This window comes from Odocoileus virginianus, chromosome 16 (assembly GCF_023699985.2).
Source record: "Odocoileus virginianus isolate 20LAN1187 ecotype Illinois chromosome 16, Ovbor_1.2, whole genome shotgun sequence".
NCBI classification, from domain to species: domain Eukaryota; kingdom Metazoa; phylum Chordata; class Mammalia; order Artiodactyla; family Cervidae; genus Odocoileus; species Odocoileus virginianus.
Genome location: NC_069689.1, coordinates 35,131,297 through 35,146,221, shown reverse-complemented (window position 1 = coordinate 35,146,221; position 14,925 = coordinate 35,131,297). Strand labels below are relative to the sequence as shown.

General features: G+C 37.0%; 1 protein-coding gene across 3 annotated transcripts in view; it reads right to left on the bottom strand.

Moving 5' to 3' along the window:
- PRKD1 (protein kinase D1) overlaps positions 1-14,925 on the bottom strand; it is a 328,618-nt gene that overhangs the window by 47,019 nt on the left and 266,674 nt on the right. For all 3 annotated transcript variants that reach the window (XM_020913363.2, XM_020913366.2, XM_020913365.2), the window contains 4 exons: positions 8,832-9,042; positions 7,304-7,381; positions 5,303-5,507; positions 1,253-1,376 (listed from right to left, as the gene is read on the bottom strand). In XM_020913363.2, coding sequence (XP_020769022.2) covers positions 1,253-1,376; positions 5,303-5,507; positions 7,304-7,381; positions 8,832-9,042 — 618 coding nt within the window. The remainder of the gene's footprint in view (positions 1-1,252; positions 1,377-5,302; positions 5,508-7,303; positions 7,382-8,831; positions 9,043-14,925) is intronic.

Genomic DNA, 14,925 nt, shown 5'->3' with positions numbered 1-14,925 from the left:
TGTATTAGCACCCAGAGCAGTGCCTGGCACTTAGTGCAAGTAGAATAAATAGAAAACACCATTTTAAAATTTATTTGATGGCTTGAAGAGCTAAAGGTGGATTAATAGCTGTAATAAAAGGGCTTTACGGGAGATAAAATATTTATATTCTATTGTTTTAGAACATAAGGCATGCCATGCTGATCCAGCCAGGCATTCTGGCTTCCATTAGAGATGGCCCAGTAGAACTAAAGAATGTTGAGTAGGATGGCAAGGCTGACTCCATGGCATCAACCTAACATTAGAGGAATGCATCAATAGCTTGACTTTCTCTTAAGCTTACTGCAGATCTAAACATCCATGATTTGATGATCAGGTCCTTGTGTGTCTGTATGAATGCATGTATTTCTTCTTTTCAGACTAAAGTGTCCTAATACTATTCTTGGTCTCTTCCACAACCTGTCTTACACCAGTCAAATATATTAAATATGCTTCAAATATTTTACCACATCTAGGAAAGACTGGATGGAATTAAGCTCAGTCCTACAGTAAGTCATGTAAAGCTCTCTCCAGAAGAGAAGGCTGAGATTACAGATATAGCTGTTAGGTTATAGGTGTCCATTTAACTAAAGAAATGATAGGGGTCCTACAGCTAGGTGGTGATGAGGAAAACACTACCAATAGCTGAGAAAGAAGCTTATTACTAAAGGTCAGTTAAATTGAAACATACGTCAATACATGCACAACCTCATGCATCAACTATTAGGAAAATAAGAAGTAGTGAGAAACTCAGAGTATAACAAAAATTTTAAATGTGCTGTCTTTTATCTAATAAAATATAAGATTACTATGTTTCTCAATAGGTCAATTTTTAAGTGAACACTTAAGGATTTAAGAAATATATAACAGTTATCATTTTTTCTCTCCCTAAAATGCAGTGTTCAGAAATTTTTTTGAATCACAGACGAGCATTCTGAAAGCTTTCACAGCTGCTATAAAAAGATAGGTAGACACTTAAGTTGTTTAGGAATCATCTCAAGTAATACAGGGAAATGACTTTGTTTCCCTGAGATTGCTATCTAGTCTTTTCCAACTCAGTTGTTCGCTCAACTATGGAAAACCCAGAGACTGTGAATATTCTCCCCTGATCCTGTACCCTGCCTGCACTAAGGTTTCTCCTGCTAACCCAGATATCCCACAGTCTTGACAGAGCACCAGAAGCTCCTCTAATTTAAGCTCACAAGACAAGACAAGAGCTTGATGTGGATCTTACCAGCGTATCCTTGCTGGTGTAGTGGACCATCCATCCTTCCTTCATCACTGAGCTGCTTTTCCTCTTCGTGTGTTTGACAGACTGCACTACTCTCATGAGTGGGATGTTGTTGCTTGTTGATGGACTTGAAAAGTCAAAATAGTTTAAGAAAGAAATGTTTTTAGATACAGATCTTCTTTTCCTGCCTAAAGCCTTACTGCAGCTATTTCAAAGGGAAAGGCAAAAGAAAATTTCAAACCCCATTTTTAGTGAAAGGTATTGTCAGAGTACCATGGTTCAGACTCTGGATGGCTCTGAAGAGTGAGAGGTGGTTTATATGTACATTTTAACAATCCCTAAGCAGAATAGTAAGCATCTAGGTTTTCAGGTGAACTAAACACTTGCTGCTCAGTATTGGGGTAAACACTGGGTAGATTACTATCATAGTGCATGGAGGCCACAGTTCAGAGTCACACGTGAATGATCATTTGCTTAATAAATATTATAGACACAATATTAATCATTTAGACATAATATGTTAATGTGAATTTCAGTCTATCTCTACATAATTTCACAAAAATTAGAATCTGCTGTTCAAACTGTCTTTTAAATAACTATTACTCATGGAATTATGCCCCTCCATCTCCTTCTTTTATATCTCTGTGTCTTCACTAACCCACCACTTACATGCCACCAATATTTTGATACTAAAGAAATGTTCACCTTCAAAAAAAAGTGGGGGCATAGGCATTTTCCAGTATTTGAAAAATATTTCTCATGTTATTAAATGAAATAAAATCCAATTATTTTACTGCTCTCATGAACAATTTTAGTTATGAATTTTAGTTATGAAGTGCCAATGAATAGGGCACTTATAAAATGGACATAAAAGTTTGAATTTACTTTCTAATACAAATCAGAGGTTTGAGAGCTATTTTTGTAGAGTCAGGTAATACACATTTCAGGCTCTGCAGAATACTTAACTCTGGCATTGTAGGGCAAGAGCAGCCACAGCCATAGCTATGGACGGGCACGGCTATGTTCCAATAAAACTATGACACAACAGGGAACAGACCAACCTGGCTATAGTGTGCTGACCACTAATATAAAAAATGGGGATCAGCTACAAATCAAAAGTACAGATAATCAAGTCACAAACATGAAACTCCACACACTTATGAAACAAAATCAAGAACAGTAAGGTCCAGACATAAGTGATTCTTGTAATAAAGTGTTAGTGGCTCAGTCGTGCCCGACTCTTACTGACCCCACTGACTGTGGCCCACCAGGTTCCACTGTCCGTGGAATTCTCCAGGCAAGAATACTGGAGTGGGTTGCCATTTCCTCCTCCAGGGGATCTTCCCCACCCAGGGATCAGACCTACATTATCTACATTGTGGGCCAACTATGAAATAGATGGTATCTGCTAAGGTTGATCCCTTGTTCTGTGTATTTGCACACAACAAGCTTTGAATAAATATTAACTTCAAAGTAAATTTTCTGTTTGCAAGTATCTGTAACCCTCACATGCAAAAGAAAATGGGTCAAAAAATGAGGCAATACCAGGAAAGGATGCAAGCTACACTTCTCCAAGGGAATCCTGACCTCCTAGCTCCAAACTTAGGAACTTCCTCATTCATAAAGAAATTATAGGAAAAGTTTGGACATGTTTCAGCTTGGTTCCAGACCACAGAGACAAAACAAACATGGCAAAAAAGCAAGTCACATGAATTTTTTGGTTTCCCAGTGTATATATGTTATGCTTACACTATACTGTGGTCTATTAAATGTGTTATATAGCATTATGCCTTAAAAAAAAATCAATGTATATTCTTTAATTAAAGATTAGCTTATTGCTAAAAACTGCTAACCATCATCTCAGCCTTGGGGCAAGATGTAGTCTTTTTGCTGGTGGAAAGTCTTGCCCTATTGTTGATGGCTGCTGACCCATGAGGATGGTGTTTGTTGAAAGCTGGTATTGACTGTGGCAATTTTTAAAAATAGGACAACAACAAAGTCTGCCACATCAATTGATGCTTCCTTTCAAAAATTATTTTCCTGTCGCACACAATGCTGTTCTATAGCATTTTACCCACAGAACTTCTTTCAAAATTGGACTCAAACTCTGTACTGCATCATAAATTAAATGCACATACTACTACTATTACTCTAAATCCTTGGCTGTCATTTCTACAGTCTTCACAGCATCTTCATCAGGAGTAGATTCCATCTCAAGAAACCACTTCCTCTGCTCAACTCTTAAAGTTTTATCATGACACTGCAGTCACAGTTTCAGGCTCCATTTCTAATTCTAGTTCTCATGCTATTTGCACCACATCAGCAGCTACTTCCTCCACTCAAAGTCATCCATGAGGCTTGGAAACAACTTCTCTCATAAACTCCTGTTAATGCTGATATTCTGACCTCTTCTCATTAATCATGAATATTCTTAATGGTATCTGAAGAGAAAATACTTTTCAGGTTTTCAGTTGACTCTGTCTAGATCTATCAGAAGAATCACTATCTATTTGGCTATCTTATAAAATGTATCTCTAAAAATAATAAAAGTTAAAATTAGTCCTTGATCCATGGGCTGTAGAACAGAGGCTGTGTCAGAAGGCATGAAAACAACGAGAATCTTACCGTCCATCTCCACCAGAGCTCTTGGGTGACCAGGTGCATCGTAAATGAGCAGAAGCATTTTGAAAGGAATTTTTTTTCCTGAGCAATACATTTCAACAGTGGACTTAAAATATTCAGTAAACTATGTTATAAACAGATGCACTGTCATCCAGGCTTTGTTGTTCCACTTACAGAACATAAGCAGAGTGGATTTGGTATGATCGTTAAGGCTTATAAGATTCTTCAGATGGTAAATGAGCACTGGCTTCAACTTAAAGTTACCAGCTTCAAAGTCAGCCTGTCCTTTGAAGCTCTGATGCCAGCCTGTCCTTTGAAGCTTTCATCTTCCAGCTGTGAAAGTCTTAGATGACACTGGCTTCGAATACAAAGCTGTTTTGTCTATATTGAAAACATTATGTGTAGCTATCTTCATTAACTTAGCTAGATTTTTTGGTAACTTGCTGCAGTTTGTATATCAGCACTTGATGCTTCACTTCATACTTTTAGGTTATGGCGATGGCTTATCCAATCTTTAATAGCTTCAAACTCTTCTTCTGCATCTTCCACACTGCTCAGTCTCCATAGAATTGAAAAGAGTTAGGATCTTGATCTGGATTAGGTTTTGCTGTAAGGGAATGTTGTTGCTGGCTTGAACTTCTATCAAGGTTAAACTATCTCCATCAGCAACAGTGCTGTTTTGCTGTCTTATCATTTATGTGTTTACTGGAGTAGCACTTTTAATTCCATCAAGAACTTTTACTTCACATTGACAACCTGGCTGATGGCTTACCTCAAGAGGCTGAGCTTCTGACCCATCTCAGCTTTCAACATGCCTTCCTCACTAAGCTTATTCATTTCCAGCTTTTGATTTAAAGTGAGAGATACATGAATGTTTCATCTGAACACTTAAAAGCAATTGTAGGGTTATTAACTAGCTTAATTTCAATACTGTTGTGTCTCAGGGAATAGGGAGGCCTGAGGAGATGGAGAGAGACAGGAAAATGGCTTGCTGGTAGAGATGTCATAACACATAACATTTGTTGATTAAGCTTACTATCTTATACAGGCACGGTTTGTGGTGCCCCAAAACAATTACAATAGTAACCTCAAAGTTCACTAAACATAGATCACCGTAACAAACATAATAATGAACATGTGTGAAATATTGATAGAATTACCAAAATGTGACAGAGATGCAAAGTGAGTAAAAGCTGTTGGGAAAACGGTACTGATAGGTGTGCCCTGCCCAAGGTTGCCACAGAGGTTCAATTTATTTAAAAAAAAAAAAAAAAGGAATACCTGTGAAGTGCAATAAAGTAATAAAACCAGGTATGCCTGTAAACACAACTTTAAGTTTTCTCTATAACAGATTAAAATATCAAAGAGCTTTAAAAAGTAAATAGCACTTGGGGCGCGCCTGTTTGATCAAGCCTGGGAGTGCACCCTCACCTGATGGTTCTGTTGGAGTCCTCGTGGTCTGGGTCTGGATCCTGCATTTCCCCACTGTCGTTCTGGCACTCAGCCATCACCATCTCAGCATCCTGGACCATTGCCTCTTCCATGTCATCCATGAGCCCACTGTTTCTTTCACTGTCATTGTCATCGCTCCCTTCTTCCATGACTACGTCAGACTCTGCCCCAGGGCTAAGCAAATCTACGAAATTGTTTTGCACCCATGAACATAAGCCTAGTATTCTAGAGCCAAGACTTAAGAGAAAGTTAGGCAATCCTAAAACAAATCAACTGGAAGCCCTAAAAATACAGTCATATGAATAATTCTTTTCTTTCACTTTCCTTTTAAACTTTAGCTCATAAGTATCTGAATTTATGAGAGGATAAATATATAATTTTACAAGTAGATGCTCATTTTTTAGGCCCCTAAGCCTAGAAGCATAAAAACTTCATGGGGAGCCTTGGAAGAATGCCAATGGGTGATACAGAAACAAAGTGCTAGGAAGCAAAGTGATACCAGTGAAGAGGAAACTAATCTTATTTCAGCAGCACAGCACCCTGGTGGGAAAAAGAAATATGTGGGAGGATGTGGGAAACTTTCACATTCAAGAACACTGAATGTCACTGACTCCTGATATTCCAGTAACTTTTAAAATCATGAATTTCAATATATTAAATTGGTCACATAAGCAGCAGTGTTAAATAACTATCAAATAAATATTTGATATTTGAAATAATACTGAACCCTGCCATTATACAGTTGATGCAAATGTAGTATAATTACTTACTAATATAAAGTTCTTACTTTAAAATTAGAAAATAGACTGATTAACGCCTGTTTAAGGCTGATGGTTTAAATAGCCTGCCAAGTTTGGAAAATGCACATTTTTCCAGATTTTTCAGACTGTATGGAAAAATGCAATTTCAAATTAATCAATATAACAAAAACTATACTGTTTCCCTTTGGTTCCACTTATCTAGTACAGGTTGACATTTCCTGGGCCTGAATAAAATCAATACCACACGCCACTTAAACTGGGAAGACTTCCAAGTTTTTATCTTTGGCAGCACAGCAAAGCCAAAAACTACTATGGGAATGTTTTCCTAGAGAGCTTCTTCTTCTTCTAGAGAAGAAAGTGGAGAACACAGATAATCACTTGTTCTTCAGGATTTTAGCAATACAGAAATAGTCAACCAGCTTCTCTGATCTTTTATCACCAGTTTTCTTCTCAGAGGAATCAATACTCTGATAACAGGCTGAAAGTCTAATGCAGTCTACTATCTATGGGAAATGTCAGTCTGGGAATCTGTGTCAAATGTTTTGTTCAGAATCCATAAGGAATTCTACCAGGGAAGAAAATGAGAGCTGTTCCTTTAGAACACAGCATTTTTCTTAGGATTCCTTCAAACTTAATCTATGCAATTAAAGTCTTCCCAAAGGAATATTCCTCAATATAGAAAAGGATATGAAGCTTTTAATTGGCTGAATTAATTTCCTTTTATTATTATTAAAGATGCATGTTAAGAAGCACATACACAATGAAAACAATAACTGGATGGATAAAGAAAGTAAGTAACTGTTTCTGGTCAGTCAATTTCTGTGATTCTTCCCTTGACTAACAGGGAATAAAAGTTAACTTTTGTCTCAATGCTTGGAATAAAAAGGATAGAGGAAAAGACTGATAGGTATAACTTGCAGACATTACAACAAATTCTGCATTTCTGAATGAACTAGGATAGGTGTAGAAAATAAGGGAGTTGGGGAAGAAATCCTGGATATCCACATTTTCAGTACGAGGTGGTTCACCATGTAAAATTCCAGAAAATCTCTGGTCTTTATCATAGCACAATGATGGGTACTTTTCTACAGTAAAGTAGGACAGAGGCTGTAATTTATTGGGTCACAAGTATCTGAATGGAAACAAAAGTAAAAAAAATCCCACTACGTCCTATATGACACATGCCTTAAGAGGGAGAGAAGGCTGACCTTTTACTTACCTCCGTTAATGGTCACTTCACCAAGGCAGTTGTTGGGCACTTTTGGTGCACAGCGTTTATGACAGTTGAATCTGCAATCTAATCACAATGATTTTATTCTTGGTGGCTTAAACAACAAATGCAGGAGACCTGGGTTGGATCCCTAGGTCTGGAAGATCCCCTGGAGAAGGAAACGGCTACCCACTTCAGGATTCTTGCCTAGAGAATTCCATGGACAAAGGAGCCTGGTGGGCTACAGTCCATGGGGTTGCAGAGAGTCAGATACAACTGAGCGACTAACACTTTCACTTTCAAAACAACAGAAATTTATTCTCACACAGGTCTGGAAGATAGAAATCCGAAATATTCCTCCAGAAGCTCCAGGGGAGAATCCTGATGACTGGATTCTGATGGTGGCTGGCATTCCTTGGCTTGTGGCCACATCACTCTAATATTTGCTTCTGTGGTCACGTCACCTTGTCTTTCTCTGTGTCAAACATCTCTGTCTCTGTCTGGTAAAGATGCTGTGATTACATTGAGCTCTCCTGGATAATCCAGGCTAAACTTCCCATCTCAAAAGCCTTAAGTTAATCACATCCACGGAGACCCATTTTCTATATAAGGTACCATTTACAGGTTCTGGGGATTAGTACTAGGACACCTTTAAAGGCCAGTATCAGCAACCACAAGTATGGACACAGGGGAAAGGTTAGATGATGATCAGAAGGGAGGCTAGGGTCAGAGCCAGAGGAGCAAGGTGGAGAGCTATGTGTACATGGTGAGGGGAGGAGGGAATGCTCACAGGAATCAACCTGGGATCAGCATCCAAATGAGCAAGGGTGGTCAGGAAGCCTGTCTGAGATGACGCTAACAGAGGACAAATGACAGAATCCTGCCATTAAGGGAGTGTAAGGTTGAGCCAGGGAAGGCCACTGAGGCAGGGGAAGGAAGGGTAAGCCTTTCATCTATACTGACCTGTGCGTGAGTTAGAAAACACACCCCTTTCTCAAGATGCTTCACTAGCAGCCTTGGAAAAGTATTATTACCACACTGCTATTGTAAGAGCAAGCACACTTTCAGGGACAGTACTGTAGTTAACACAAATCTAATGAGGCCCCTTAGATCTACACAGAGCTTGCAGCATCACAGATGCTGGAATAAACATGTCCAGTAGGGTGCAAGAATCAGGGCGAGTGAGGCTGAGGAGCTCCCCGGTCCAAATGGGAAGCTGAAGGAGGCTTAGGTAAGATCCAGCCTGGGCTTCACTGCTGCCCGTGGGTGGGTTTTTATAGCCTTCCATCCATCATGTATTATCTCAGTGGGCTAGATCCACTGAAACTGTCAGGAGCAGGTGGACAAAGGGGCAGGAGGTGAAGGTCTTGAAGGCTGTTTTATTTGGTGCTGATGTTGTAATCACAATGATTTTAAAAGAAAATACTAAAACCAAGCATTCATCTAGAAAGACAGGTTATGAGGAAAAAATAATTTCAAACGGATGAGGATCAAGTGTCGGCTGGTGACAAATACTTGGTGGCCAAGTCATCCTTACCTTTGCACTGCAGGCCCTGCCTGAAGAGCCCCTTGAGAAGCTTCTTGCAATACTGACACACCGTGGGCCGGGTATACGAGTGGATGACGAACGTGTGCGGCACTTTAACCTTGGACAGCAAGATCTTGTCGAGCTGGATGGGGCGCCCAATGTACGACTGGGAATTTGACCTCTTCTCTCGACCAATGAAGGACTCAGAAGGTGACTTTTGCTATACGTGTGAAAGACAACAGGGGACAATCAGTTGTAAAAGACTGATTTATATGTGTATGCATTTTAATTTTCATTTTGATTTAATTTTCAACAAAAGGGTTCACATTATTACTGAGCCAAGGCACCAGTGCAGAAACACTGACACAAAGAGAAAAATCATTTTCCCAATAAAACACATCCAGCTGTTCAGAGAGTAGTGATGTTCCCAGAATGATACGGTAAGATGCAAGCGACCTTGACACAGCATAATATATTTATGTATTTTTAAACTGCTTTTTGTTTTACTATTGTATTTAGTGGATTGATTGTTAAGAATGTCAGAGGAATAAACTAAAACTATGTTTCTGTTTTTTAATGTAATTTTCTTCCCCTTTACTTCTTACTTGAGTATCTTGCTTTTACATCTGAAAACAGAATTGGAGATCAGAATATTTGAACCTGATTTCTGGGACTTTAAAATAATTTTCAGCTTTTTAGTTTCACTTGTTTTAATGGAGAAATACAAAGTTGAAAGCAAACCAAAATATGGTTCTAAATCTCACTGCATACACTACTTCACTGACATTTACTAAAGATTCACATGTACAAAATGTAAGAAATTCAGGAGGACAATAAATGAAAAGCAAATCCCCCCAGTCTGTCCCACACAGTACCTCATCTGAAAAGGGCTGACAGTGTCTTTGGATTTTCTCAAAAAAAAAAAAAATGTATAATTTAAAATTATTCTTCAACCATGTAAAAGTAGAGTTAAACTTATACTATAATTTATATAATTGAGAAACAGTGACTACTAGATTCTATAAGATTCACAAATATTAATGTTTTGGTTACAATTATACCTCTGTACACTCCTGTTTCTCATTTTGTAATTACATCATCAGTTCAGTATATAGATTTAAAAAAATAAATGAATTAAAATGAACTGTGTTTTCAGTGTTTTTGAACAATTTCATGGTACCTCTTGATATCATGGAAATGTACTTGGGAATCATCAGAAATAATAATCATTGGAATAAAAGAACTGAATTACTTTTTAAGAGTCATTATAATTATATAATTCATTTATTAAGCTCTTAACTTAGTATTAACTCTGAATAATCACTGTTTTAGGTACCTTATAAGACAGGCCTTGTTATCTATAGTTGAGGCATCTAATTTTGGGGTCAAATGCTAGTATATAGTACAGTCAAAACACAAATCTACATTTGTCTGCTTCGAGAGCCCTTGTATTATCACCTTACTTAGTTAACTTCTAATTCAGGTAATTACTGAAAAGATGAGAAACAAATCATATATACATATAATTTATATCCCTTTCAATGCCTATCTGCATCAAATGGGAAAATTCTGATTTACAGGTTTCACTAGTTGCAGTAAAAACAAATTTGAAATGAGGGTCTACTTAGGGATATTATGTCTACAGCTACATTTATAACTTCAATTCCATAAAAAACTATGAAGCAGAATTATTCCGGAAGGGCTCAACTCTAACAGAGACATCATGGGAGCTTTTAAAAATGAGTCTAAGGTTTGCCAAATCAGAATCATAAATACATTGAATAAATACCTTCAATGGAATTTAATTTTACTGGAAAATAATTAAATTCATTGGGTTAGGTCTCTGTTTTAACAATCCAACGGGCCAGTTTTAAGTACACTAAAATGAAGAGTGGTATTTTTCCACAGTTGGAAAGTTTCACCACTCAAAATAAAAGCTAATCTGTTGTCACACTTTCTTAGCAGACTTACCATGTGCTCAAATTTGGAAAATCATATGAAAAGTTGACCAAATTACTTTTCAGTTATTTAAGAGACTTAATTCTAAGCTGTGTAGACAAAGCCAGTTTGATGCTGGATTATTCAGTATACTATGGGGCAAATTCACTTAGATGAGCAAGAGACAACCAGATAAAGCTGAATGTTTTCTTCTCAGCCAACATGGTAACATTCACATAAACACTACCATAAACCACAAGAGCCAGAATTATTCCTAAGAAGAGTTTTCATTTACTACCTCCAAGGCAGAATTACATAAGAAATTTTAAAATGCTAATTGATTTTAGGGAAAGGAAACTGGCTATTATTTTGTGGCCAGGTCTGTACTACACATTCAGGCAAAGATGAGATTCACACAGCCACATGTGCCCTTGGCACTGAAAAAAAATAAACTGCAGATTTATAATGTCAAAATGAAGACTAATAGCATTGAAGATATGATAGCAATTTAAGATTTTTAACAACATTATCAAAGGGTCCTCTTGTCATTTATGTATGGTATCTTAAAATCAACTAGCAACACAACCAGACAGTCTCATGATTCCCTTTTCTTACAGTTGCAAATATAATCAGTCATTTTCAATGCAGCCCCTATTTCTAAATGAAAAAGTGAAGTTTTAAAATCATGAGATGGGGTGCATGCATGCGGTTATTGATGTACTACTGGAAGGAGAATGAGTTGTTAATTTTACTACATAACAAACACTTTGATAAAGGGATGTTCTGTCTGCAGAACTGTATTCTATGTTTCTGAGAGTTTACACGTATACATTTATACCTGCTTTTCCCTGTTATGCAGCAAAATTAAGAGCTAAGATAAAAAAAGAAGACTGGGTTACTAACTGATGACTTTGTAAATACTTATTGAAATATTTATCCATTCTTCAGAGTGTGAAAAAAAAGCCTTACTGATATATAAGAGATTGTAAAACAAACCTAAAAATAAGATCCTATGAAATAAGGCCATTGACCTGTAATATAAATTTACATTTATAATATTTATCTATATATCATTGGTTATGTAAATGTTTAACAACCATCATTTCTGGAATCCTGCCAATCATCCTTTCTAATAATATAAAAGCAAATAAAATGCTTCTAAGGATTTTCAGAATCAGTGATACATTTTGAATAATAATTCAGTTACCATTTTAAGAAAGTTACTAGTTGTAATTTCCATTTTTATGTGAAATTTTATTTGAAGGTATATACGCCAAAAATCCACATTACCATACTTTTTTGTTTGATACATCAAGCTACAGAGTAGGCAAAAATTCAGAAGTTAGTAATTTTAAAAGAAATACAGGATGGTTTTAAAAATCTCATTGATCTAAATTAAACTAGCTTGGACTTCAAGATAATTTCAATAGGAAACCAACTTACAATTCGAAGGGTAATGCTGACTTAAATAACTAGTTTTTATGGAAGAATCTGACTGCAATGCAGAAGCCCTGGGTTTGATTCCTGGGCTGGGAAGATCCCCTGGAGGAGGGCATGGCAACCCACTCCAGTATTCTTACCTGGAGAAGTCCATGGACAGAGGAGCTGGTGGGCTACAGTCCATGCGGTCACAACGAGTCAGACATGACGGAGTGACTAAGCACAGTACACGGATGTTATGCATTATTATACAAAGTGAAGAGATATGGTATCATTGTATTTCTTAATTAACTTACTTCATTTCAATATTTTTTATGTACTTGTATATTTGTATTAAGGGAAGTGAAAGTGTTAGTTGTTCAACAGTGTCTGACTCTTTGTAATCCCATGGACTGTAGCCCGCCAGGCTTCTCCATCCATGGAATTCTCCAGGCAAGAATACGGGAGTCGGCAGACATTCCCTTCTTCTGGGGATCTTCCCGACCCAGGGATCGAACTGGGGACTCCTGCATTACAGGCAGATTCTTTACTGAGACACCAAGGAAGTATATTTGTATACTTAATCATTATAAGTACATTACTTTACACTTTTAAATAAGATCTTTAATTATGGTAGAGAAAATTCTTGCTTACCTATCAGTACTAGTGAATTGATTTTTACTAGGTTTACTAGTTTAACTAAATGGTGTTTAAATTAATCTCCATTGTTACTTGCTGTTCCAGTCTGGCACTGTGTATTTGGTGAACCTGGGCAATCTGCAGAATGAATGTTGTGTTTTTTTTCCCCCTGGGAATAGAGAAGAAAGTTGAAATATTTTGGAAAGGGAGCAGCAAACAGCAACATTTTCTTTCATTCTGCTTCATTATTATGTGTAGAGCATTGACTGGCTCAAAACTCTAAACAGATATAACATTCTCTTCTCTATAATTATGGTAAGCACATGCAAGAGGATGTGCTTCTAAAAATTTACATTTTTACATGAGCCATTGGTCTTATGTATTGTTCTTTTCCTGAGTGGAGGAGTTTGGATCAAATTGTAAGTGTGAAACTTTTTTGAGAGCTGACATCACTGTATGACATGGTGTTGGTATGGACTGATGTCAGTGATCTGATTTGGCAAATTACAGATGACGAAGAGTATAGAGATCTCTCTTATTCTCATTGTAAGAAGGATCACAGTCATGAATGGGAGAAAACACGAAAACAGAAAAATGATGAAAGCTGAATTTTAAAGCCAAGATTAGATATTAAAGATTCTAGAGATTAAAATGTTTTTAAAGACTGTGGTTTCCTGAAGTGTCTGTAACATCCAAATGTTAACAGTGTTTCATGTGAAATGACTGCCAAAGTTAAAACTGTATGCCCTGAACACCTACTTATAGAGACAATGCATCTTGCTTTTCTAGACACTGAATCTGTTTTTTAACCTGGTATATTAAATAATGACTCAGCAAGTCTGGAACCCTCCCAGGAAATGACTGCTTAGATTACATTATGGAAACTCCAACTGCCAGCACATCTTTAAACATTCAACAGGACTCTGAAACAATTTCCCAACAAGGTATATTCCACTTCACAGTTCAAAATGAATTCTCTTTATTAGTAAATCTAAAAAACAGAAGGGAAAAACTGCCTTTACTTGTGGTTTCTTGTCATTTATGTAAAAATTAAAAATAAGATTTCCTGAGAGATGAAAGTCACTTTATAAAAAACAGCATTCAAATGAAACTTTATCCAGTATTAAAATATTTATGTTTATTAACTAAAACCCACTTCATAGGCCCATAATGGTGACTGAATTTGGAGTGACATGAATTCCTACTGAGTTAAAGAGAAATGGAAAAGTTAATACTTTTGTGTACACTTTGATGTCTCTGGATTCATCATTTTCAGGACTCCTCTTGGTCTTAATCATTAACACAATGGGGCTTTCCTGGTGGCTCAGATGATAATAAATCTGCCTGCAATGCAGAAGACCCAGGTTCAACTACAGGGTCAGGAAGATCCCTTGGAGAAGGGAATGACTATCCACTCCAGTATTCTTGCCTGGAGAATTCCATGGACAGAGGAGCCTGGTGGATTACAGTCCATGGGGTTGCAAAGAGTCGGACACAACTGAGTGAGTAACACTTTTACATTTGCACTTTTCACTACATAATAAGATCCTAAGGGAAGGACAGTGTCTTAACCACATTTGTCTTCTGTTAGTAGAAGAAGAACGTGGTACATGGTAAGTAATAAGCAATGCTTGAACAATACTGAGTGTTTTCAAGAAATAAATGTATGCAAATAATGGATGAGAAATTTCAATAGAGATGTTCAAAATATAGACTGTTAATGCAAGCATTTAAAAAAAATTAGTATTACACGCACTGTAACACTGACATACTTGCTCTACAGAATTTCAATTTTGAGAGAGTACAATTGACTAAGCAATGTTTCTCACTGGAACTGTTCTCTGTACTTATCTGCCTGCTCCTCATCCCTACTTAGCATATACAACATATATACAATATCTGTCATAACCCTTCTGCTCTAAAAAGAGGACAGGTGGAAAGCTCAAAGATGCATTTGTAGGCTGTTAATATTAATGGGTGTCAGGAATGCAACAGAGAATGTTGGAGATTATGGGAAAAAAGTCTGAAAAAAACTTTGTTGTTACTCTGAAAAAAATTCTGAAACAGTCAGTCAACGGAATTGGGGAATAAATCTGGTCATGGGGAG